This window comes from Cladophialophora bantiana, assembly GCF_000835475.1.
Source record: "Cladophialophora bantiana CBS 173.52 unplaced genomic scaffold supercont1.6, whole genome shotgun sequence".
Lineage (NCBI taxonomy): Eukaryota > Fungi > Ascomycota > Eurotiomycetes > Chaetothyriales > Herpotrichiellaceae > Cladophialophora > Cladophialophora bantiana.
The window spans coordinates 173,337-197,478 of NW_015971580.1; the positions used below are offsets into that span (position 1 = coordinate 173,337).

The 24,142-nt window shown below is 52.2% G+C and overlaps 9 protein-coding genes across 9 annotated transcripts; 3 read left to right on the forward strand and 6 right to left on the reverse strand.

The window, feature by feature from the left end:
• Positions 1-295: 295 nt before the first annotated feature.
• On the reverse strand, positions 296-1,706 carry Z519_04387 (isocitrate dehydrogenase [NAD] subunit 1, mitochondrial; the record flags this gene model as incomplete). Its single annotated transcript, XM_016762133.1, has 5 exons — positions 296-383; positions 439-1,342; positions 1,412-1,486; positions 1,553-1,616; positions 1,674-1,706. The coding sequence occupies 5 exons, from the start codon at positions 1,704-1,706 to the stop codon at positions 296-298; spliced, it is 1,164 nt and encodes a 387-aa protein (XP_016621080.1).
• Positions 1,707-2,201: 495 nt separating this feature from the next.
• Positions 2,202-4,017, reverse strand: Z519_04388 (uncharacterized protein; the record flags this gene model as incomplete). Its single annotated transcript, XM_016762134.1, has 4 exons — positions 2,202-2,361; positions 2,424-2,871; positions 2,921-3,513; positions 3,566-4,017. 4 exons carry the CDS (start codon positions 4,015-4,017, stop codon positions 2,202-2,204), a joined length of 1,653 nt encoding a protein of 550 aa, XP_016621081.1.
• Positions 4,018-6,255: 2,238 nt separating this feature from the next.
• Positions 6,256-10,317, reverse strand: Z519_04389 (uncharacterized protein; the record flags this gene model as incomplete). Its single annotated transcript, XM_016762135.1, has 1 exon — positions 6,256-10,317. The coding sequence occupies one exon, from the start codon at positions 10,315-10,317 to the stop codon at positions 6,256-6,258; it is 4,062 nt and encodes a 1,353-aa protein (XP_016621082.1).
• Positions 10,318-12,053: 1,736 nt separating this feature from the next.
• Z519_04390 (uncharacterized protein) lies at positions 12,054-12,815 on the reverse strand (the record flags this gene model as incomplete). Its single annotated transcript, XM_016762136.1, has 1 exon — positions 12,054-12,815. The coding sequence occupies one exon, from the start codon at positions 12,813-12,815 to the stop codon at positions 12,054-12,056; it is 762 nt and encodes a 253-aa protein (XP_016621083.1).
• A 288-nt stretch (positions 12,816-13,103) lies between these two features.
• Positions 13,104-13,960, forward strand: Z519_04391 (uncharacterized protein; the record flags this gene model as incomplete). The annotated part of the gene is made up of 2 exons (XM_016762137.1): positions 13,104-13,219; positions 13,273-13,960. The coding sequence occupies 2 exons, from the start codon at positions 13,104-13,106 to the stop codon at positions 13,958-13,960; spliced, it is 804 nt and encodes a 267-aa protein (XP_016621084.1).
• Positions 13,961-14,314: 354 nt separating this feature from the next.
• Z519_04392 (pre-rRNA-processing protein PNO1) lies at positions 14,315-15,118 on the reverse strand (the record flags this gene model as incomplete). The annotated part of the gene is made up of 1 exon (XM_016762138.1): positions 14,315-15,118. One exon carries the CDS (start codon positions 15,116-15,118, stop codon positions 14,315-14,317), a length of 804 nt encoding a protein of 267 aa, XP_016621085.1.
• Positions 15,119-15,649: 531 nt separating this feature from the next.
• Positions 15,650-16,712, reverse strand: Z519_04393 (uncharacterized protein; the record flags this gene model as incomplete). Its single annotated transcript, XM_016762139.1, has 2 exons — positions 15,650-16,517; positions 16,570-16,712. The coding sequence occupies 2 exons, from the start codon at positions 16,710-16,712 to the stop codon at positions 15,650-15,652; spliced, it is 1,011 nt and encodes a 336-aa protein (XP_016621086.1).
• Positions 16,713-19,019: 2,307 nt separating this feature from the next.
• Positions 19,020-21,191, forward strand: Z519_04394 (uncharacterized protein; the record flags this gene model as incomplete). Its single annotated transcript, XM_016762140.1, has 1 exon — positions 19,020-21,191. The coding sequence occupies one exon, from the start codon at positions 19,020-19,022 to the stop codon at positions 21,189-21,191; it is 2,172 nt and encodes a 723-aa protein (XP_016621087.1).
• Positions 21,192-21,975: 784 nt separating this feature from the next.
• Positions 21,976-23,256, forward strand: Z519_04395 (uncharacterized protein; the record flags this gene model as incomplete). Its single annotated transcript, XM_016762141.1, has 1 exon — positions 21,976-23,256. The coding sequence occupies one exon, from the start codon at positions 21,976-21,978 to the stop codon at positions 23,254-23,256; it is 1,281 nt and encodes a 426-aa protein (XP_016621088.1).
• Between the last annotated feature and the right edge of the window lie 886 nt (positions 23,257-24,142).

Here is a 24,142-nt window from a genome sequence, read left to right on the forward strand (position 1 = left end):
CGAAGACGTCCAGAGTATGGATTACTCGATACTAATAAACCTCTACGAGTGGGTGGAAAGTGCGCTTGATGAAGAGAGCGCATAGCAGAAAATCTTATAGTATCGCACTGTGTTGCATTGTATGTACTTGTATATTGGAATATTGCTGAATTGCAGATCCTAGGGTCCACCTCTAACATCAATACCGGGCTATCAGTGTCAAGAAAAACAGTCAAGTTCCATTGCATCCGTGAATCGGCCACCATCTGCTTCAATCACACACGTCCAATCGACTCGAGCCTATGTATATCACATCTTACAATTCAGCTTCCATCTTGTCCAGAATCGTCCTGACAAATTCATGCGTCGTAGCCGAGCCGCCCATGTCTCGAGTTCGCACCTTGCTGTAAACCAGTCAGCCTCTTTGTCTCTGTGTCACATACAAACCTTTTCACTTACCCATCGGCAATCACATCGTACACCGCCCGGGAGATACGGTTGGCATGCTCGTCAAGGCCCAAATGTCTGAGGAGCATGGTGCCCGAAAGAAGAAGGGCTGTCGGATTCGCTTGATCCTTGCCCTGAATGTCGAGACCAACGTGTCGGCAACCCGGTTCAAATACCGCAACTTCCCGGCCCATGTTGCAACCAGGCACTACGCCAGGCCCGCCAACAAGCGCGGCGGCGATGTTCGTAAGGATACCTCCGTAAAGATTGGGCATGACCATGACGTCAAACTGTTGCGGGCGGGATACAGCTTGCATAGAAGCGTTGTCGACAATCATATCATTCACCTCCAAGCTGGGATAATCCTCTCCGACCTTCTTGACCGTGTTTCGGAACAAACCATCCGCAAGTTTCATGATGTTGGCCTTGTGGATACACGTCACCTTCTTCCTGTTGTTTGCCAGAGCAAATGAAAAGGCAAATTTGGCGATGCGCTCGGATTTGGCTCGCGTGATGATCTTCAAGGACTCGACCACGCCTTGCACAGACTGATGCTCCAGACCAGAGTACTCGCCCTCGGTATTCTCACGCACAATGCACAGATCGACGTTCTTGTGTCGAGTCACCAGGCCCGGGATGTTCTTGACCAAAACGACCGAAGCGTAGATATCGAGTTCTTGTCGCAGCGCCACATTGAAGGATTGGTGACCCGATCTCTCAATGGGTGTGTGCAGGATGCCTTTCAACCCAAGCTTGTTTCGTCTCAAAGACGCTATTGATTCCTTGAACAACTCTTCCGAGTGCTTGTCTCCTGTATCGACGCCGGATACGTCGACTTGCTCCCATTCAATCGGGACATTGTCGGCCTTGAATATCGTCTTGACTGCTTCGGCCACTTCGGCACCGATACCGTCACCTAGCGTCGGTTTCAACGAGTGAGCACGGGCATCAATCGCACGCAACGGAGCTCAGGGCCATATTGTACCAGGAATCAATGTCACCGTGTATTTCCCACCATATTTCGTAGGCTTGAAGATGTCGGATTCGACGGTTGCGTAGGCTGGGGGGGAGAAGCGAGCACATTAGCTTCGGAGGAGGATAGTCTAGGGTCAACACATCCGCTCACATCTTGGGAGGAAGGGCGAAGCAGCTTGTGGCCTGCTTGCCCGCTGAGCAGCACGGAACAGCGCCTGCAAAAAATGCCTGGTTAGATCTCTGGCACGCGGGGCAGCTTGAGATATTCTTACCTGAGCGCTACGAGTTGACCTGGCCAGCGACATTGCAGCGGAATGTCAAACAATGACTGGACGGGGGGTTGAAGTCGGTCCTTGTCGTGGTGTGCAGAAAGCGAAAGCAAAGAAAACTTATCGAGGGTGGAGGGCTCGAGGAGGAGCTTTTGCTTCTGCTTCTGATGCAAATGGCCGCACCAAGCTCCTGGCCAATCACAGCTGAGACGCTGTGCAGCAAATCAGGATGACGTCGGCGGACCAATCTCGGCCCGCCATGTGATCATGCGAGGCTGAGGCTGAGGCTACGATGCTGCGAGGTTCCCAAGGCATTTTTTCGGTCAATGTAACAACAACCCTGACCCTGAAAGATGAACAGGACGAGATGAGGATTGCGATGCATTCAGTAAATCTGTTGGTTGTTTAGACATCACCACTACTTGACTCAAATCATGTTTCTGTTATCGTTCTTCTTTTCCAATGTCGTCCGCCATACCATCTTTTCCACCACACCACCGAGAAACGCCCACTAGGGTCGTTCTGCCCAACCTAGTATGTCTTGAAGTTCAACGGCCCCTGAGCATGCCTCAATTTGGCCCCAAAGAATTGCAAGAACACGACCAAGAAGAATGCTGCTCCCATGATGCCGCTCTGAATACCATATTCCGTCTGCGTGCCCGCTTTGGTGGCCCAGTTGATCTGGATGTAGCTATTTTGAATGAAAATGTCAGACGTGGGGATGAAAATGCAAGAAGAATGGCCGACACATACCCGATAATAAATCCACCCAGTGTTCGGGCAAAGTTTAGGAGAGCGGCACATTCACCAGCTGCCTCGGGGTAGGAGTCCAGCAAGTACGCACCCACTGCTGAGGTGGTGACAATCGTGGCGAAGTTGTGCATTCCCCATCCCACGACGAGGACCCAGTATGACCATGCGGGAGCATGATGCAAAGTCGTGCCGATCAGGTTGTAGCCGATGAGCTTGAATGGCAAAACGAGCCACAGGATGATCAATCTGTTCTCGGGAGCGATGACGCCATTATGGCGCTTCGCCCACATTCTGGCAATGAAGTCGAACATGAAGTGGCCGATGACAAGTCCCAGGATCGCGCCCACGACGGGTGCAGTGTAGATTGCTGCAAGGTTGCGGAAGTCGAAATTATATGCAGGAATAATGAAGACTGAGATGGTTGTGTTGTTGCCGATTGTCCAAGGGACTGTGTGAGGTTAGCCTTGACTTAGGGAACTGGATGGAGGCGCACTTACAGTCGAAGAAGTAGAAGAGGCAAGTCAGAAACACCGGCAACTTGAGAACGGTCCATCCCAATCGACTTCCAGCTTCAAGGAACGTGTTGGTCGTGTACTTGGTCTTGTACTGCTCGATGCCGACAACTCTGAGGAGACGGTTCTTGCGCTTTGGAACTCGATCTGGCATCAGGTGCCTTGGGTAAAATGTCTCGTCACCGAGAGTAATGGTCAAGGCCAATCCGAGCGAAATGATACCGAAGTTTAGCCACATTCCTGTCCTCCATGTACTCACGCTGAGGATGGCAGCCATGAATTGCGGCCCCAGGAAGGGAGACAGAATGATGGCGGTACTCCAGATGTTGATTTTCCTGGCATGCTCGTGAAAGAACCACACATCCTTGATCCACATGAGGCCGCCACCGGCACCGGCAACAGCAAACATGCCGTTCAAAATGCGTGACGCCATGTATGATTCGAAAGACTTCGCCGCGGCGGACCAAGCAGCTGTACCAGCGGAAAGACACCCAAACCAGAAGAGGACAGGAAGACGACCAATCCAGGCCGAGAGCCAGACGGTCAGAATGCCGCCAACGCCCAGCATGAATGTATTGCTTTTGACGTGTTAGCGCAGAACTTGTGGTCAACAGCGATGAGAGGACATACCCAGCAGTGGCATGATTGACTTCGTCCGGACTGATATGCCACTGTGTCGCCTGGGGAATGAGAGCGCTTGCGCCAGTGGCTGCAGAGTAATCAGAAGTCGCAGCATTGACCGCAATCACCAACAAGATGGCTGCCTTCTTCCATCTGGGCCAGTTCAACGGGTCCTCAGGATCCTCAGTGGGCTGGGGAATCAGGACTTTGCCATCGCTCGACTTCTTGATGGGGACCTCGGAGGCCAGGCCAAGCTTCTCGCGAATTTGGGCTTCGTCAAGCACATAGCCATCGGTCTCACCTACGCGGTCGAGATCCACGGCGGTGGCCGTGTGAGCGCCAGCCTTCTCATTATTGTTCTCGCCGCTAGAGATAGAAGGCCGTGTCGAAGTCTCGGCCTCAGGCGCCTTGGTGGCCGTCGCCTGGGGCATATCCTTGGGTGAGGATGGCTCGTCTGTCATGACTAGAATGCTGTGCTAGGGAGAAGAGCAAAGGAGAAAAGAATAGTGACGGCGCAAACACCAAGCGACAGAGGTGTAGCAGAAGAAGGAGCAAGGGGAGGTTAGCAGGAGCTGAGCTGAGTGAAAGGGAGAGAGGAAAGGCCCAAGGGGTGCGCGGGTGTTGAAATATGAATTGATTGTTGTTCGTGTCACTTTTCGCTGCAGTGGCCAGTCAAGTAAACAATGACCACGACCACGACCAGGGACACCAGGGCGGGGCTCAGCTACTCTTTTTAGTAGTGAGTGTCAATCACAGAGCCATTGGAGCCATTCCTCGGTAGGCTTTGCATCAATGTGCTCAATACTTCCGTAGCGCGACGTGCCATGCAATTGAAGTATAGAACACTCTTGCAAGGCTGCCTGCCGCTAGACTCGCTTACGCTGGGTGGAGCCAACAGTCCGACTATTTGTAGGGCAAAGGTAAGTTAAGTTCAGTTGGTCTCATACACCCCATGAAGGCATGAAGGAAGGATCACCCGTCTAACCGCATCTTTGTTTCCTTGATACTTTTGTTGACAGGCTTTCGATCGGCGCGTTCGAAAATGGTGAGGACTCCTTTGCGCTTCTCCAATGCCAACTAACCGTCGAGTACTTGAGAGTGCGCTGGGCCGCTGTCGAGTCTCGTATCTGCTTGCGCTTCGGCCCAATGAGTGGGATTGACCGTTCAGAAGGACATCTCCCACCTGACTCACGACTTGGAGCCAAGCGACAACGGGCAGTCAGCTGGGGGGTTTCAAAGCGCGAGGGTGGCGGAGATGGTGAGAGTTGATTTGACGGAGAACTCGGGCCTAAGTCAGAAGTCCAAGAAAAAAATAAGGATTGCCCTTGGTATATACACTAAGTATATTTTCCACAACGACAAGACAGCGAGACAGCTACTAGAACCAGTTGGACGAGGGGGTTGACTTGTTAGGAGGCTTGCGCCAGGGAGGCAGCCAGGAGACCCCAGGAGGCCTTCTGGCTGCTTACTGGTGGGGGCATCGGACCCAGCAATCCACAAGTACTATATTTCGACTAGTTCCGGCCGCCCGGTGGAGTCTGACTGCCGCACCCAGCTAGGCCAGCGAATCAGGCCCTGCAACGGAGTCCTAAGGGGCCGGGCGTTAATGCATAAGGCTGGCTGAGGCTGGAGGAGCGGATTGAGTTTTCAGGGGAGAGGGAGGCCTCGAAAGCAAGAGGTGGTCTATCCGAACTGATTGGAACCATTCCCCACAGAGCGGGCAAAAGTTATGTCAATATAGGAGTCTGGTCTGCGGAATACGAGGAGAATAGGTTGGCTTTGTGAGCGGGACAGCCAATCAGCCAACCATCCAATCGGACATTTTCTATGTACAAGGAGAACGGGTGCCTCATCCGACGAGGCATCAACCCATCGCGCTTCCTTCCCAACTGTTCTGTTCTGTGACAACACCTGTTTGCTGACTTCGCTACCCCCTGACCAAGATAGCCTGACTAAGACCTTACGAATCCTACCGACTTGGTCCAACAAACTAAAGCAGCATGGTAACGCTCGACAAGGCCAGGGACCGTGACGACGAGACGCACTCCAAACTCTACTCCTCAACGCTGCATATTCTGTATTATCTGTGGCGTGGCGAAGTCGAAGTCGCTGCAAATATGACTGGCGACGTCTGCAGGCGTCCCTCACTCAGCTCATCCATCGATCCTCTTTCACGGGCATGAGAGTCGGGACAAGATGATGGGGCAAAAGAAGTGGAATACCATCATGGTCCAGGCCAACTGATCTATTGACCGCTCATTCTTCAACCCTGTGAGCCAAATCTCGCTGCTGTTGATAAAAATCGCCCGGAACTCGGAAGGTCTGTCATGATGCCTCCCCATTTTCCCAATAATCGAAAGGATCTTGACATTCGTATACCTTTCATCCTTTCCATCGCTCGTTCCCCAAGGTTTCATCTCGACTCAAAAGGCTCTCATTAAGTGATTGGCATGATGGAGAAGAAGGTCCCCGCCCCCTTCCACTCTTTCGAAGATAGTACAAAACAGCTAGATTCGCTCAGATGCTTGTCCTAGGACAGAAATTTTCCGAGAAAAGACCGAACGAAAATAAACCCGCCTGCAAAATGGGGTATTTGGAAGCGAAAGACAACAAGACAATAACTATCCAGCAACGGCGCAAGAGGTCATCTTTACCTCTCTGCCTTCAGAGTATTCCTTCGTCAAGTGGAGACATTTCATTCACATGAACAGCATCGAGCTCTCGCGCCGTCTCGCTCTGGCACTCGCTGCATTTTCTGGGACCATCATATTGTTTGAGCCTCCGTACTGGCTGCTCCCTCCATGTTGGTTGGGGGGTTGTGGTGGGGGGTACCTGGGCGCGCTCATGGGCATCTCGTGTGGAATAGAGACATATTGTCTGGATTCGTACGATGGTTGTAGCGGCGCAAATCCCAAGTCACTGGTGGGATCAAGCTGGTATTCTAGTCGTGCATTCCCTCCAGTAGCCCGAGCATTGTGAGCAAAGCTATCTTGATTGTACATGGGCGTTGGTAAGTCGGTAAACATCTGCCTCCGAGGCGATCGGATGTCTTCTGGCGTGAGGGCTCCCTCCCCACGCTCAAACTCTGTCGACTGAATAGATTCCTGATCGGTGGGCTTATCGAAGATCGCCTCAAAATCTGTCAGAAACAAGGCGAAGAGAGGCGCTGGGATGTTGAGCGTCGGAGAGAACACAATTCCGACATTCTTAACGGTCATCTTGTTCCGCTCCGAGTTCTGTACCACCTCAAGCAGATATTGTGAAAGCGTCCGCAACAATGAGAAATTCGCACTAGGCAGCTGATGCACCAAAATGTTAAAGGTCACTATCTTTTGTGACTTCTCAGGCAATTCCAATCCCTTCAAGAATTCCAGGTGCAATTCGCGGGTTAAAATCGTGGACGGTAATTCGCGGAGATATGTTTTGAAGAGCGAGGCCACGGCATGCACATCGTAATCCTCGTCGTCTGCCAGCAGATCGACATCACCTTCAGTGTTGAATCGATCTTTGAGCAGCCGAATCACGATGTTCGACCCGCTGAGCCTGAACAAGCCTTCTTCATTCGCAGCATTCTTGGCTCGGAGAAACTCGATGCAGCGATATACCACGGCCGGAAGATACACCTCCACATCCACAGGTGAGTAGTACTCTACTGCTTCCTGGAGTTGCATCCCGAACACGGGTCTAATGTGCCCACCTCGGTGAGCGTTGAGTTCCGATTTCTTGGGCTGAACCGGCTGCAAGGGAGTAAGCTGCTCGTACGAGGGCTTCCGGAAATGGAAGAGATTGCGCTTCTTCTGCTCTCGCTCTTTGCTCCCACTGTTGCTCGCGGATTTGTTGCCCCAGCTTCCTGCATCCGATATGACAGCTCCATTCATTGGGCCCGAAATGTTGTACGCCTTTGATGTTGCCACCGGTTCCTGAAGGAGCTCTGGAGTCTGGCTAGATGCAATGGAGGGGGAGGGTGTATCACTGTGGGTTTGCGGGCTCCCGTTCGATTTTGACTCAGCATCCTCGTACCCCATCCTTTGGGACAGCTTCGCATCCTTGGTGTGTGAGGTCTGAACGCCCGCTCCATACTGTGATTTGGGCTCCATCGGCCTCTCGTCGATGTAATGCAACAACGTCTCCACCCATTCGTCCCGCTCTGCATCGCTTTCCGCGCAAAGCACATGCCGAACATGGCTGTTCACGTCCTTGCGCTTGGGTTCTAGGATAAGAAAGGCGTGCCGATATTGGTTTTCCGAATCAACCTCTGCATTTGAGGAAGGGTCTGATTGAGTTTGCCGGCCAATCCGGGCATTCAATAACTTGATCGTGCCAAGATGTGCACCACCAGGCGCTTCGAAATACCTCAGCTCCGGGCTGTCCAGAACAAAATATCGGGACTTCCATCCTCCAAAGTTCTTGCCTTTTTTGGTCAAGTAACCGGATTTGGTCGGAACGCCTGAGTGCAATTGTGACACCTGTCTGGTTTGTACGTCTTCATTATTATGTGAGGGGACGGTGAGTTGTGGCTCCATGACGTCTGTCGACAAAAATCGGCATATGACCGCAGCTGCTTGTTCATCCATGGGTGTGTCAAGCAAGTCGTCAAAGTATTCATTAATTGCATTTCTTCTCGCGTCAACGACAGCAGGCGAATGGCCCGAGAAGAGTTTTCGATCAGGTAGTTTCGGAAGATTGGAACAGCGAGATCTTAATTGCTGTTCCAGAATTGGTAGTGAAGTAGGAATTTTCTCCACTCGCCAAAATTCAGATGAGGTCGCACGCTCAAAGATTGACAAACTGAAAACCGCATTCTCCTCTGGCATCCTCAGCCCAAGCATGCTGTTTCTTGAGGGCCGCAGTCGAGAAGAGGCGACTTTCACCTGAATCGAAGGTAAGGCATTTGGAGGGAGAAGCAGGTCAGGCCAACTCGGATCCACCAGGCCTCGGTTTACGAGTGGCACCTCACCCGGGCTCAGAGGAGACTCATGGATCTGAGCTCGATCCGAATCAGGGCCTGCAGCGGTGTTCATCTTCGACAGGGACGAGGGGCCGATCTTCTTGTGAGATTCTGAAGCAGCTATCTGCACTTGTGCCAGTGCCTGTGGGTGAGGTGCTTGCTGGCCGGGTGTAGTAGGCATGGGTAAAGGCATCTTTGGCGCACGAGGTGAAAGAGGGAAGTTACCACCAGGTAGACGTGGGGACATGGGAAGCGCAGAGCCCATCATGGGACGAGGGCTCATCGGAAGACCAGGACTTCGCAAAGGGAGTGACATCTGAACTGAAGATCCCACTGAGCCGGACGTTATCGAGGCAGGAGAGAGATGGTCTTGTCTTAAAGGTAAGGTTTGGCTGCCTTCAGTGACAGGCGGCGGCAGAGGCATCTGCTCCAGAACCGTGGGGTCCTCTGTTTCAGTCTTCGCTTTCTTCTCCTTTTTGGACCGACTTCTGGCTTCCTGCTCTTTGAGTGCGAGAAGTTCGCGGTCTCGATCATCTTCTTCTCGAGTTTTTCGTCGCCCTCTCTGCATGGGTTCTCGTTCTTCATCATCTTCGTCGCCGCTGACAATCACCTCGTTCGGGACAATGACTTGGTGAGCTGTCACTTCTTCCTTTGCTGGGCGGAGATCAAGCGGTTTAGGCGGTGCTTTCCTGGAGGCTTGGAATGACTTTGGTGGCTTCTCCGTGAGCGGGGTCGGCTCGGTGAGCGCAAAGGAAGGCTGTGCCAGGTGTGTGGCCAGACTCTGCACCTTTGGTGGCTGTTGTTGTAAATGTAGTGGTGACGGCATCATGGCAGGATCGATGGGCGAGCTCTGCATGTGGCTATCGGTAACACCCTTACTCAGAATCTGCTCATCTGGCCTCAAGCCCAGATCTAAGCTTGCTGGTGGTTCAGGTTCCCTCGAGGCGACTGAGACTTCTCCGTCAGATTGAGGCGAGTTCCCTTCTTCCATCCGGAGACGGTCCACCTGCGCCGTCGAGGGTTGGGCCTGCAACTCCTTGACTTTCTTCCTGTATCTGTCCCTCTCTTTCGTCAGCCGCTCAAGATCCTTGTTCAGACCTAGTAACAGCGCCCTTTGTTTGTCGACCAGTTTCCACAGTTGGGCATTTTGAGCAGCAGCGTGACCTTTGTCCTTCAAGAGGTGCTGGATTAGGTTCTCCGCAGAGCCAGCTGTGGCAATGAGATTCTGGACTTCTTCTCGCGTGAGCTCTTTGACCTCTCCGAGTTGTTTCTGAGCATGCGAAGCATTTGAGATGTTGGAAATGGCGGAATCGATTGAGGATGTCCGCGGCATATTGTTCGGTGGGTGCACGCTAGCCGAAGAAGAAGAAGCGTACGACTTTGGGGATTCCAGGAGAGCTGTAACCCCTTGATCCTTTGCACTCTGAGAGGTTGATAATACGCTTGATTCCAGCTCGTCGGGCGGCGCAGTGCTGTTGTGGCACTTTTCTCGTGTCAGGGCAGCCTCGCCCTCCGTTGTATTTTTGACGAGCCTCTTCCCAGATTCATTAGGAGTGGGCACCTTCTCGTACAAGGTATTATCATCCGCGACCTTGCGCTGCTGGTCCGAGGGCGACCTCGAGCTGGATAACGAGCTCAGGTAGTCTCGAGGGATTAAACTCCCCTGTAGCACGGCGGGACTTTGTGGTTTGCGGGAGGCCAGAATATACGAATGAGGGCTGGCCAGCGAGGAGGTTGAAACACCAGCGGCTGTTTGGGCCAAACGATCCTGGGGAGACTGAGGGGGAAGTGTGTCGGCGGTCGACTGGGACATTTCGGGCAACTCGATCAGGCTGCATAGGGAATGGGGGGGTTGCTTCTTGGACTTCGAGCCATTATTGGCACCAGGATCGGGAGAGAAACACTTGGAGACCGCTGACAGGCCAGCTGCTCGAAGCGGCGCAAGGACAAAGTTGACAAAGTTGCTAGAGGCTTTGCAGCACGCAGAACAGCCAAACGGAGACAGCGGCGAGGTTGAGGACGGTGTCGATTTGCTCGTGCTGCTTCACAAAATGAACGAGTGAGAAGGGCAGGGGAGGGCAAGCATCAGGTGGCGGCCGTAAGCGCCGGGAGGCACGTCCAGGCGGAGGCGATTGGCCGTGAGCGAGGCCACTACCTAGGTAGGCACTTAGGCCAACGAGGATAAGAGCTGGACGATTCAGATTCGATGGGCAATAATACGAAGAACAAGACGTGGAGGTGGAGAGGACTGAGAGGAGCAACAGAATGGAGCGTGCTTGAGGCTTGAGCGTGGCCTGCCAATCTTCCCACTGGCTGCGACTGGCTGCGACTGGCTGCGAGCCTGCAACTGGCCTGCCACGGTTCCCACTCGTTTGGCCACCAACACCACGGCCACCGCCAAAGACGCAATCATGCACCGACGGAATGTCCCTCTCCCCACCTTCGCCAATGAACATGGCCAGCAAAGATAAAGGTCGGTCTAGCAGAGAAAGAGACAGGGTGAGCTTCCACCATCTGTCAATTGGAACGGGCTTGATTTCGAGCCTCCCTCTCAAGGTCTCGTCTCGCGCACCCACCAACATTTCACCTGAGGAATCTGCGCAAATTGGTTTCAAACGGTCGCGGGAAAAGCATGAAACAAACGTGACCCGGTCCGCTTTCTGGAAACCAAATCCTCTTGATCAAAAAGCTTGCCTACCTATGGAACAGTAGGTAGACAGAAACAACCGACGCGACCCTCCCTCTTGCCTAACGCTGCACCTTCACGCATCGTCCAAGTTCCTTATGGCGCGCCGATCAGATTCTGGACCCTGAAAATCCGAGAAGCGAAGCGAAGGTTACCAGGGCCCCTAGTAAAGGCACCATGCCCATCGTGACATCTTTACTCCTTTCCCCTGCTTCAAGCACTCGTATTATTGCAGACAAGAGGAGGGCGAGAGTTGATCCTAGGGGGCGACGGACACGGACATGTTTCTCTGCTCGTGCACCGCCAGGGCTCCCTCATCCAGCATCGTTACCACCTCGAACCGACGCTCGGATCGTTTCAGCTGCAGGAACCCGAGCATCCCCAGTCCTTCCGTGTGATTGGCCTGCCCTGGGCTTCGCTCAAGTCCAATCAACCTCCGCCTACCAGGAATCACCTGTGCATCATCAACATCCTTCACACCGACCAGATCTTTTGGTGACCATTCAGCGTTTTGGAGTGAGCTTCTTCCGTTTTCTTCAGGAAAACCATCCACTCTTGCTGACCTCCTATGGAGGCTGAGTATATGCATGACCTCGAAACAGACTGAGTTGGCACATACATGATGTCAGACTGTTCGTGATTGGTCCTCCGATCCTCGCCTACAACCTGGAGGTACCAGGGCGCATGACTACCTCTGCAGGAAATATCCATGGAGATGACAAATGCTCCATAAACGAGAGCAGTTTGCACCACTCACTGGTAAAGGCACGGGTGGTTGCCTTCCGACGACTCTCTTCCAGGCCCTGCTGCGTGTGGTTCAACTGTTTCTCCAAAAAAAAAAATACGAACATATCAACACGTCGTTAAGGTCGTTTCCGTTTGTTAGCAAGTCCCGGAGTCGACTCTCTACTCGAAGCCCCAGACTTTCCGCCTGAGGTGAACTGAATCGTTCTCTTACCCGCAGCTGCCAGGCTTTTCTTGGAGGCTGAGTCCTGCTCGCGTAAAGTTTGCTGACTTCGGAGTAGTTCCTCCTTGTAGGCAAACGAAGGAAATCCTAAAGGATCCCAGAACTCCCGTGGCAGAGAAGTTCTGTACTGGTCGTCTGCCTCCAGCCCTGCTCGAGCCATCATCGTAGCCAGCAACCCGGGATTGCGAAAGGTAGACTTCTTGGCCAAGTCTTCGTTGAAATGCACCCCTTTAGCCTTGAGCTCCAAAAAACGCTTGAATTTTGCGTCCAATGCAGGATCAGGAGAACCTGGGGGCGAAGGCGGGATGGCCGTCATAGGATATGTTGTCTGTGTGAGAAGGTGGATAGTTTCGCGTTCAGATATATTCGCAGAGATTTCTGCAGGCGAATCTTGTTGCTCGATAATCTCGTCGTTGTTGCGCATTTGATCTGGCATGGCGGGACCCAGCATTGGCCCATTGTCAACGCTCATAGTTCCATCTGTCCCCTCTCCTGGCTCTGTTGTCGAAAATCCTTTTTCGATACTGCTGCTAGCAACGCCATCAGTAGGAACTGTTAAGTCGGCTGGTTTTCCCTTGGAGGATGCAATGACTTTAGCTTTGGGAGGGGACGGCTGTTCTTCATCGCTGCTGCTTTCGTAGCTGACAAGCCCACTCATCTTTGGCTTATCTGTTACCCGCTAGGCGGACTGAACGCAGATTGATGGGTGATGAAACATTGAATTCAAAGGCAGAGGCTGTTGTATTGAGAGGTCGAATCGACAACAGCAAAATGTGGCGTTCGTTTTCCTCTTGGCGGGCACCAGCCACAGGAGCGGCGGTGCAGCTAGGCGGAGAGCGCAGTTGCGTACGACCATTTGCGTGCCCGTCATTGATGAATTAAAGATCCAGCACCTCGAGCTCATTTTCTGTCATCTACTCTCAGACATTCGATTCTTCTCATAGCCATGGCCGCTCTACTGAATTCAGAACATATACCGTCGGATCAACCAGGCTACTCATTTGCAAACCACGCTGCCTCAGGGCAGGAAGCCGCAGGGCCCAAACAACATGCCTTCTACCCGTTCGTTTGCCATTGTCTCGTAAGATACTGATGCTTGACTGACCTTGCAACAGGTACACCGACAACGGCGGGTCTACACTTGGTATTACCGGCGCAGACTTTGCTATCCTCGCCGGCGACACGCGATCCACCTCCGGCTACAACATCAACTCTCGCTACGTGCCCAAGCTCTTCCGCATCGGAGAAGACGCCTCTGATGAGCAAAGCTCGCGGATCGTACTTGCAGTTGTAGGCTTTGCAGCCGACGGCAACGCCCTGAAAGAACGCCTCGATGCCATCGTCAAGATGTACAAGTATCAGCATAACAAACCCATAAGTGTGAAGGCGTGCGCGCAACGACTTTCTACAATCTTGTATCAGAAGAGATTTTTCCCCTACTATGTGCATGCAATTCTGGGTGGTTTGGACGAAGATGGCAAGGGAGCGTTGTATTCATACGATCCTGTGGGGAGTTACGAGCGAGAACAGTGCCGGGCTGCGGGTGCGGCGGCGAGTCTGATCATGCCGTTTCTGGACAATCAAGTCAACTACAAAAATCAGTACATACCAGCGTCAGGCGTGGGTCATGACTTGAAGCAGAGGCCGATTGAGAGTTTGCCCAAGGATGTGGTTGTCGGACTAGTCAAGGATGCATTTACCAGCGCAACAGAACGACATATTGAGGTGGGTGATGGGTTGCAGATGTTGGTCATCACAAAGGACGGGATAGAGGAGACATTCACGCCCCTCAAAAGGGATTAGAACCACAGACGACTCGGCTTCTCGGGTGGTCTTGTTTCTGTATGCATAGCTCGGCGCGAAGGCTGGAGATCCGAAACCACATGGGTTAATCAGCTTTACCTGGGGTCGTCATCAATTGATTCTAGAATCTTTTTTCTTCATTCTTCTTTCCATTGCCAGGATCTCATTGAGGATCCGCGCGTGGTAACGATCATGAGAGGCCCTTCTCACTGCTCTGATGCGAGCCCATCCATCGTCTAGAAAAGCTCAGTGCCGTTTATCATCGCAACACGTCATATGAATTCGTGGGGACAAAAAAAGGCCGTTCGATGCATCGCGCCGTGGGAAATAGTTGAAAAGAACCCCAAAACAAACTCAAAATCTCTCCTTCATCCTCGACGCAACGGTCCGCAGATTTCCATACACCTTGCCCGGCGGGGCGCCCAGGATCAAACTGACCACAGCCTCCCTGGCGATGCGGATGTTCTGAAAGCCGCCCAGAATATGGATCTTCGTGTCAGCCAAGACGACACGGGTCTTTGAGGTGTTTTCGATGGCGAACTTAGTCTTGCCGTCCTTGCCTGCGATGCGGCCGATGGCGCGACCCAGGTGCTCTCCCTGCAGAGTCTTAACGTCCTTGATCTCGAAGGTCTCGATGTACAGGTCGTCCAGTCGCAGCAGGGCGATGGCATCGTCGACGTCGAACCCCAGCGTGAACGCCCGAACGAAGTCTTCGCCCTTCTGCAGCGCCCCCGTGTCGGTCGTGAACCGCGACGTCCGCAGCTCCACCGCCTTCGACTTGATGTTCATCCGCACTTGCAGCTTCAGGTGCTCGACTAGCGGTGGGTAGATCTTCGACCAGCTTTGCTTGAGGGGGGACATGCGGTGTGGTGGTACGGGCACTTTGCGCGATTGAATTCGTAGAGCCGTCGTCTCTGAGGGGGTCTGGGACGATGAGGCAGGAGCGAATCGAGGTCGACCTTCTTCGTCGATTTGCATTGCCGTGTCTGTCTCTTCTTGCGTCTGCTGAGGTAGGCTTTCGGGCTGGGGCGCTGTTATGATGTCCACTTCGATATTTTCTTCATTTATGACGGGCGGGAAAAGGATATTGTGGGGATGGGGTTCGGACTCTACGATTGCCTCTGGAGCAGCGCGCTGCGGCGCCGTCGGAGCAGGCATTTTCTGTCGATTCCTTGCTTGGATTGCTCCTTTGGTCCTTGTAAACTATGAAAGAAGTAGCCGCCCGCTGCTCGTGTCGAGTCTTCGAGGGTTCACTGTTTGCAAGGTGACTCTGGGTGACATTGCGTTCGACGGCTGATGTTCGGGCAAAGAAATAATTTTCTCCGCAGTATTGCACATTTCCCATCTGGTTGTGGGGTCAGCGAGAGGGCACGGAGGGCACTCAGGCGAGCACTACACTATTATTACTGGAATGAAGCTACCAGTCGTTCTCACTGTCAACATGGTCAAAGTGCAAGTTTGAATCCATCAGAACTGCTCTAGTTCATTGGAGACAAGAGCGCCAGTCTTTACCAAACCTATCTAGCTGCTGTGAAAGACCAACAATTGACTCAAAACATCTAGCCTTTTTCGCAAAGCCGTACATGGCAGCTTCAGCTTAGGGGAAACATGCCAAATCAAGACATTGCTTACAATGAAGTCCCAGAATGAGAGTTCCTGCTACCTTCTTGTTCCTGCCCAGTTGGACGTTTATGGGTTATCTTTATCCTGGTGCAAGCTCCCGATATACCCCGCGTAATTCGGCCACCTGATGAGTTTCGCCCTCCATCTCACTTGGTTCAAACACCTGCGTTTGGCCCATCTCCGGCGATGGCTTCTGCATTGTTGAAGGGCTGTTGTGTATGTGAGAAGACTTTGGCTCTGAAGGTGGAGCGCAAGAGATCCCGAGACGGCGGTTTTGCGACTACGATGCGTTCCAAGGAAGTATGCGAGCCCAGCAATAAGACCCAAGCCTACCACGCCTCCCACGACGCCGCCAGCAATAGCGCCAGTATGAGACGAGCCACCATGAGGAGACGTTGATGATGCTGGAGGTGGTACTGGAGATGTTGGGCCAGGCGTTGGGGGTGTAGTGGGATGGATTGGGCCGGCAAACGCTGCTTTTACACAGTTCTGATACTTATTGCGTCCCTGAGTCTGGAGACGAAAAGGGCACTTACCGAATATTGTTGCCAGTGCCGGATCACTCCACGCTGGCTTGGCATAAATTTGGTTGTAGTATTTCTGGACCAACTGTGCTCGCTCATAGAGTGCAGCTCCCGCGTCGTAGTGGTCCTTCCATTGTAGTTCAGACAGGTCCAAAACCCCTATACCGCTTGCCCATTCATCGTAATCGGCGCCGAATTGATTAAGCGTACTAGGCGGGCAGCCACCGATAGATATCATTTGCCTGTTGCCGATAATGGAACAAGTGTGGCTGCATCTGGGGGTGCTCGTTGTTGCTGGGGTCTGGAACCATCTGAATGCAGGTAGGGAGAGAACATAGACATTCAAGTAGCCAAGCTCATCAGGATAGTTGAGGTCGTAGGTTGCATTAGTCATACCGCCGTACACATATCTGATGTGGTCAAGTCAGCATACATCGGCACGTACATAACGATATACTTTACACTTCGTATGTCTTGCCATCGGATGAAGCCTTTCCCACCGTAAAGAACTCGGTCCTTGGGGGAGGAATGTCTCCGGTAGCTCGCTGAATATACCATTTCTTCGCGGATACGTCATACAGCACAATCTCTGCCATATCGCGCATCGACGCATCTTGCTCAAATGTGAATGTTTGTCCACTTGGGTTAGTACCTCCGACTGCAATCACAAAACCTTCTTGACCGAAATTCGGAGCAAATTGAGCCTGCACCTGATTGAAGTATGGGGAGCTGCCTGGAACGCCACCTGTAGAATTGCTCTAACGCTCGCTTGATGGGTAATGCTCCACCAAACCCGAGAGAATGTTGTTCGGGGTAAGAGAACCGCCGCCAGCGATAGAGCCTTTCAAGCTGTACAAAGTCGAGTTGCCCACGGCCCAGGCTGATGCCCAAGGGACATTAGACCCGAATGATAGCCCATTTGTTGCAGGCGCTACTTCTTGGGACCAGTATGGTAGTCCGCCAGGTTCGTAAGACCAAAGATCGGAGTCCAGTCCGAACTATTGTATGCCCAACCACCGTATTTTGTAGACTTTGCCTGTGCTATCATCGTACCAAGTTACGGGTCATCTGCGATGTGGCATGTTCGGGTCAGGATCGGAGTGGTTGGCAATATAAACGGAGACGTTGGTCCATCACTGGGAGAGGTCGACTGAAATGGTGGGCCAGACTGCGCCAATCACCCTCGTCGGGCATCCGTTTCGCTGGGGGTGTGAACGCAACGGTAGAAAGATTTCAATGTCCCATTATTAGTCCACCCCCATGCCTCTCCATCCGATATATAGAGCCAGTTGCCAACAACAACAGCTGAGACGTTGTTAATAAATAGCCGGACACCGGAGAGGCTGCATATTACAGGATTGCCAGAACCATTCCGAGATCGTCTGTCGCAATAACCCGCCTTGGACGCTGTAGACGGCTAGGAAAGCCGCGAACGGTATCCAGAACATCGTAAATTAAATAAAGTCGGAGAGTTTAGGTGGGAAAGACCCTCTGAAGGAGATGAGACTGCCAGACGAACGGCATTCTAGTGGAAGGCTGCGGAGCTTTATTTCTGGTCACCTGCACTCGGCTTCTACGGCTGAGAGGCATCGAGATGCAGTCGACTATGGAAATATGGCAATCGTCACAAACATCTGGTAACAGCACATTGGATGATGTTTGCGCCATATGATTTTGTCCCGTTTTTCCGGCCCCTAGTTGAATCGGATTTGCTCACTTGGGTATAAAGTGAAGTCGTGGCAGCACGTATAGATATGGATCGCAATTGGCCTTTCGCTTTGACTTTGATGCTTGTGTTGGAGCCGTTCCGTTGTCTTGTTCTAGAACTACTGCTAATTGGCATTGTAGGAAGCTTTGACCGTTTTGGTGACTGAAAAATCAGACGATGCAAACTCAATATCAGGCTTTCTGGAGTCCAAGTGCCCAGATCGTCTTGACCGCCGTCATTTTGAACGCAGAGCTAGGCGAAGCGTGTCGAAAACCGCATCAGTTCTTCTGTGCAAGTACTATCTCGCTGTGTACCGTACTCGGTACTCGGTACTCCATGCAAGTTCAGAACTTGTTCCTCTTTTGCCGATCCTTTAGCCAATGATTGGATCTCAAGGTTTCACCGGTCTGCCTGTTTCAATCGCTTGTCGAGCAGCCGGTTTTACTAGCAGCTCCCAGCGCTCGTTTATTCGAAATCTGCAGGGCCAGCCTCACGGTCAAGTCAGATGTGAACGTAGTCAGTGTACCATCGCTCTTAGAACAGTTCGACTTGGAGAGGAATGCAAAGTGTCATCAGCCAAATAATCCATAGAATATGTGGTCTGCATGGGGGGACTCAGCGAAAGCAAGGGTATCTGCATCTCTGTTCTCCCAAATGGAGGCCTGCTTGCTGGCTTCTTTCCAGTGATTCCTTTCCATCTTTAGTCTCTCCCACTACATACGCAGATTAGGGACCTTCGAGGTCGGTTTACGGGAGGGAAATGCGAGAGAAAGGGATTGGGGCTCATTTTGTCAGTCTCCCTTCGTTCTCAGGCAAGAGGAGTTCGGCCAGGAGGCTAGCCATAGCAGTAGGAGTGCGTTGATAGGAGGAAATAATCTGAGGGATCGAATACTGTACAAAGAGTGACAAGAAGAACTTCAGGTTGTTGAAGCTGCTCCTACCTGTATTTACATAAGACAAAATGTCATGGGTGCTTTGTGAATAGACAGGCTCAGGGCAGTCATGGCGAGGTGCAAGTCAAGTGCAAGTTTCTCCGCATTTGCACAAGTGATTGTGGATCTCCGCATCTACAGAAACTTGCATCATCTTGCACATGGTTTTGTCTCTTGCACTCGCCATCTTTCCTACACGCCATCTGTTAGGGACAACCACTTCTGCCCAACCAGGGTTCTATTTATCCACCGGCCGTCATGGTCTTTCAATCATGGTAGAGGCCTTCGTCCAGGGCACGCGCGATGTCTCGAGGATTGCTGCTCTCGCGCCGCTGCGGGCGACAAAAATCGTCCGAAAGCTCCCAGCGTCCTCCGACCGAAGCTTCAGATACCACATACCCAGGCGGATATCAAACCTGACGACCCCGAAGAATACCACAAGCCAACCGTGGCAGCTTGGCAATCTTCCTGTTAGGACTCGATCACCTCAGGTCAAGATTCTTTTGGGGCAAGGCGTAGAGTCACGGTGGAAGTCGAGGCCAGTCTGGCTGGGAGACCTTGTTAGAAAAAATGAACACATCTCAAGTTCTGGGTTTTTGGGACTCCAGAACAATTGGAAGCACGTCAGGGACAGTCAACATAGAGAATCGCCCTCGATACAGTGGCGAGAATTCCATACTACTCGCTTCGCGAGAGACGGAGCAGACAAAGAAAGAGAAGGGCACGCAAAACAAGAAAGAGCAGAAGGTGCGTCAAAATCAGAACAGACTCAGGGCGGAGCCTCTCAGTCTGGTTCGGGACAGCATCATTCCCATCAAAGTCGTTTCTACGATAGACTGCACATGCCGCAGTTCCACCGTCCTACGAAGGAAGAACTCCTGGCTGCGGCCACAGGTTTCTGGTCTCGCCTCAAGGTCCACTTTAAATGGTTCACCATCAAGAGCACGAGGCCTTTCAATCTGGATGAAATTGTCGGATTCATCTCGTGGATCGCGTTGGGCCATGTCGTCTGGATCGTGGTCGGCACTACCACATTTGTTTCTCTCGCCATTCTAGCTATAAATACCGTCTTTGCGCAAGAAACGCTCGCTGGTTGGATCGGGAACTATTTGACAAAATCATCTGGCCTCCAAGTCGTTTTCGAATCGGCCATTGTTCCCAAATGGGGTGATGGGGTTATCACATTCAAGAATGTATTTGTCTCCAGAAGACCCGGCCGAGTGCAATCCCGCGTCACCAAAGGATCCCCAGTGGCAGCTGCTCAAGCATCGTCGACTGAAGATCCCGTGCCTCCAGAAGAACAGAACTACACTCAGTTTGACATCACAGTCGGGGAAGTCAATGTAACCCTGTCGTTCAGCAAATGGTGGAACTCCAAGGGCCTATTGCAAAATGTGGAAGTCAAACACGTTAGAGGAGTCGTCGACCGGACTCACGTCTTTGCAACTGGTGAAGATATCGATCCAAAAACATTTCGACACGAGCACAACCCTGGAGATTTCGAGATCGAGTCTTTCAAAATCGAAGATCTTTTGCTGACAATCCTCCAACCAGAGGGATTCCGCCCATTCCCTGTCAGCATTTATAATGCAGAACTACCTCGTTTGCGGAAGCAGTGGCTGTTCTACGATTTCCTCTGTGCGAACAACATCACGGGAGAATTCGACAAATCTATCTTCACCATCCATCCGCGGCAGACACACTCATACACAGGCACACAACTCAACGACCCCGGAGATCCATCCAACGAACCTTGGAAAAAACAATCACGAATTCGTATTGATGGCATAAATATCGATCATATAAATCGCGGGGCGGTTGGCCCCTTGTCTTGGATCCATGAAGGAAACGTTGACATTGTGGCGGATATCATGATCCCTAATGATAGCGAGGAATCCGTCATGAAAGTCATGGCTGATTTCTACGAGAGGATGGAAGCCACTTTGACGTCGAGGAAACATCTCGAACAGCAGCGTCTAGGCGAAATTTCTCCGGACGATGAGCCGATCGCCTCCGGTGGAGTCGTGTTGTCAATTCCAAACTCACAAGCAGTGAGAGAAGAAGACAAGCGATTCATAGTAATGGATCTCCGAATCCACCTGAATGATGTTCGCGCCGTTGTCCCGATTTTCACCCGCGATCTATCATACATCAACAACGCTCTCATCCGTCCCATCGTCGCCTACATCAACTCCCGAAGGACGTTCATTCCAATCAACTGTCGTGTGGTCAAGCGTCTCTCAGATTTTGATGGGAGCTGGACCGTATTTGATTCCGGATTGATGGATGATTTGTCGGCCGAAGTGTACGACGCCTTCGCGCGAGATGTCACTGATGAGCAGGCTCGGTTGAGGCGATTCAAGAAAGTTGGATTATGGAGTTTGCAGCTTGCAGTGCAGGCCATATTTTTGGTAAGCCTTACCGCGAAGATCGTCCCCCTGTGATTAGGCTCAGCTTACTCTCATGCGCACATGATCTACCAACTAATTGAGCTCAGGGAATGGCTGGGAACATCGCTTGATCCTACACGACGCTCATGAACGGTTTCCACTCTATAATACATGTCTTGAGGATACGCACGCTGTAACAAAAGTGATTGTTTGGGTTTGGCCGTCGCTTCCGCGGAAAGGAAGTTCCTTCAGAGGGCCGGACAACTCCCCTGAGTGGCGTATGGTGTTGTAGGGAAGGGTATATAGTTCACATGCCTCTCCAGCACACTGGGACACTGCAGTTCTCTCCTCTTGAGGTGGCGCACAATGGGAGCCTTTGAGACGTCTGAGCAGAAGAAAACGAAGAGCCCCATCCCCAGCAAGCAGTTAGGTTGTTAATTTTGGTCCTCTTCCTTTCTATCCAGCCCGGTGCCGTCGCGCTTTGTTCTGATAACCTGGTAAATAACGCTAGGCCACCCTAATCCTCTCGATGCATCTCCGTTCGGCGTCACTGCTTGAGCAAATATCGCATCCTAGGTGATATTGTAAGTATTTCAATATTTGGGCCCCACATGGCTTTGCTTGCTGTTGTTGGCATACATAAGAGTTCCCCCTCATCGTTCATGTGGGCCGCAAGACAAAAGCAACCGGCCGAGACGCAGCCCCACGACAGTATGCATTGTGCTGGGAAGGCCTCTATCTATCTCACGAGAAGACCAACAGTAGGACTGGATTCTATCTTTTCTGCTAACTCCGTGTCAGATATACTCAAAAGTTTGGAATCGACAGAACCCGCACCATGGCACCACCCTTTCGAGCCGATCAGGTCGGATCGCTGCTCCGTCCGAAGAGCCTGATCGAAGCGAGGAAGAACTCCAATCTCCAGGGAGCGCGACTCAGGAATGGCCCTGTCGCCGAGCAAGGAGATGATGGGGTTGTCGCTGCCAGCCCTTCTTCCAACGGCGCCGACCTAATGGAAGTCCTCCGAATTGAGCAAGCAAACGCCATCAAAGATGTCGTCGCCGAGCAGCTCACCCGACACATACTCCCCATCACCACAGGTGAGTACGAGCGAGGGATCTTCTATGGCAATTTCTTCGAGTCCCTTTCCGGTTTCACAGTGCGGTACACGCCCATGTCCGACTTCAAGGTCGACTTCCCCACGAACCGCCCCTTGATCAAATGGGGTCTCCCCGGTCGCGACGCGGGGTTCCCTACCGCTAAGAAAGTCACGCTCGAGAAGTCCGCGTACCTGGACGACTGGTTGTATTTCCGCAGCCTCCTGCCGGAGGAGAGGTGGAGGGACGCGAAAATGACGGTGCCGCCGCCCGGGTGGTGGCATATCCAACTCAAGGAGCCCTTTGACCCGGATCTGTTTGAGAATGACGAGGCGCTGTTGCAGGACTTGAGCGCCGCAGTCAGGAAGGAGATCTTGACGCTGTATGAGCACGGCTTGAGGATGGTGCAGGTGGACGACCCGAACCTGTCATTCTTCTGCGACGAGGAGTGGATCCAGGCGTGCCAAAAGGAAGGTGTTGACCTCGAGCGGTTGCTGGAGTTGTACATCAAATCCCACAACGACGCCATCAGAGACTTGCCGGCGGACTTGCACGTCGGCATTCACATCTGCCGTGGGAACTTCCCCAATGGCGTGGGCCTCGCCAGCGGTAGCTATGAACGGATTGCGAGGAAGCTGTTCAATGAGACTGAGTACAGGTTGTTCTATCTCGAGTTCGACAGCCCACGTGCCGGGGATTTTACGCCCCTGAAGTACCTTCCGCAGGACAAGGCGGTGGTCTTGGGGGTGGTGACGACCAAGTCCGCGGAGATGGAGGATCTGGACGAGTTGAAGAAACGGGTTTATCAGGCTGCAGACGTGGTAGCAGAGGGGCAAGGCAATGGGAGGACAAGAGAGGATGCGCTCCAAGATAACCTCGCGGTGTCCCCCCAGTGTGGCTTTGCGAGTGACCATTCAGAAGGAGGGGTCGGGATGACACAAGAGCGCATGTGGGAGAAGCTGGAGCTGGTCAAGAAGCTGGCCGGGGAGATCTGGCCGGGGTGGGATAAAAACAGGAAATAGCTGTTATTGACATTATGTTACAGCCATGGATATATCAAAATGCGCTTGTCCAACATGAAGACATATGCAAGGTTACTTCTTTTTGTCAATCATGGTTATTGGAAAGGTCGGAGCCTATCGCTGGTAGACTCCAGTGTCACCACCATCCAATCCTCGAAGAACGATTCATCCCCCGGCCCGATATGGAAAAAATCCGATCTCCTTTTCGGACATGCATATCTTTGCCTCACCAAAAATTGGATAAGAGGGGGCTGGGCAGCAAGCTACTGCAGCATTCGAAGCCTGTACCTTCTCGCTCATCTATCTGGGCTTTCGCCTTCGCTGGTGCTGACTTTCACGGGGAGTCTAGCTAGCTGCTCTTGTTCTCCGGACAAGCTGTTAGAGATGTTGAAGGTAAATCCCCAGTATATCTCCACTCTCTCGTAGAGAAATTTGGCCAAGAACCTGTCGGGATAGTTCGTGAAAAGCTCCAATCTCTCATATGAAAAGATATTCCAGCAATCTGACGCAACTTTGGCCATCAGGGAAACGCTGATCTGAGACTGATGTTGTGATGCCAATATCGGTAAACTCCTCGCAGGTGAAGTGCCAATTTTCTGGTCGAAGAATCCAAGAGGAATCCAAGATGTTGTCCAACTGCCTCCTGCCAAGACTGTTTGACACTGGACATTTCACTGTTTTGGTGAGAGAGCCAGATCAAGCAGATATGCCTGAAGAGAGGGTCGAATCTAAGCTTCATAGCGACACAAGCAGGCCTAGACCGCGCTGGTAGTTGGAATACGAGCACTCCAACCGTGCCGCAGCATCCTTCTGGTATCTCGATGATTCTGTCTCTAGGATCCCATTTCCGCGCATAAACTTCCAAATATTCTGGACTGTCCAATGC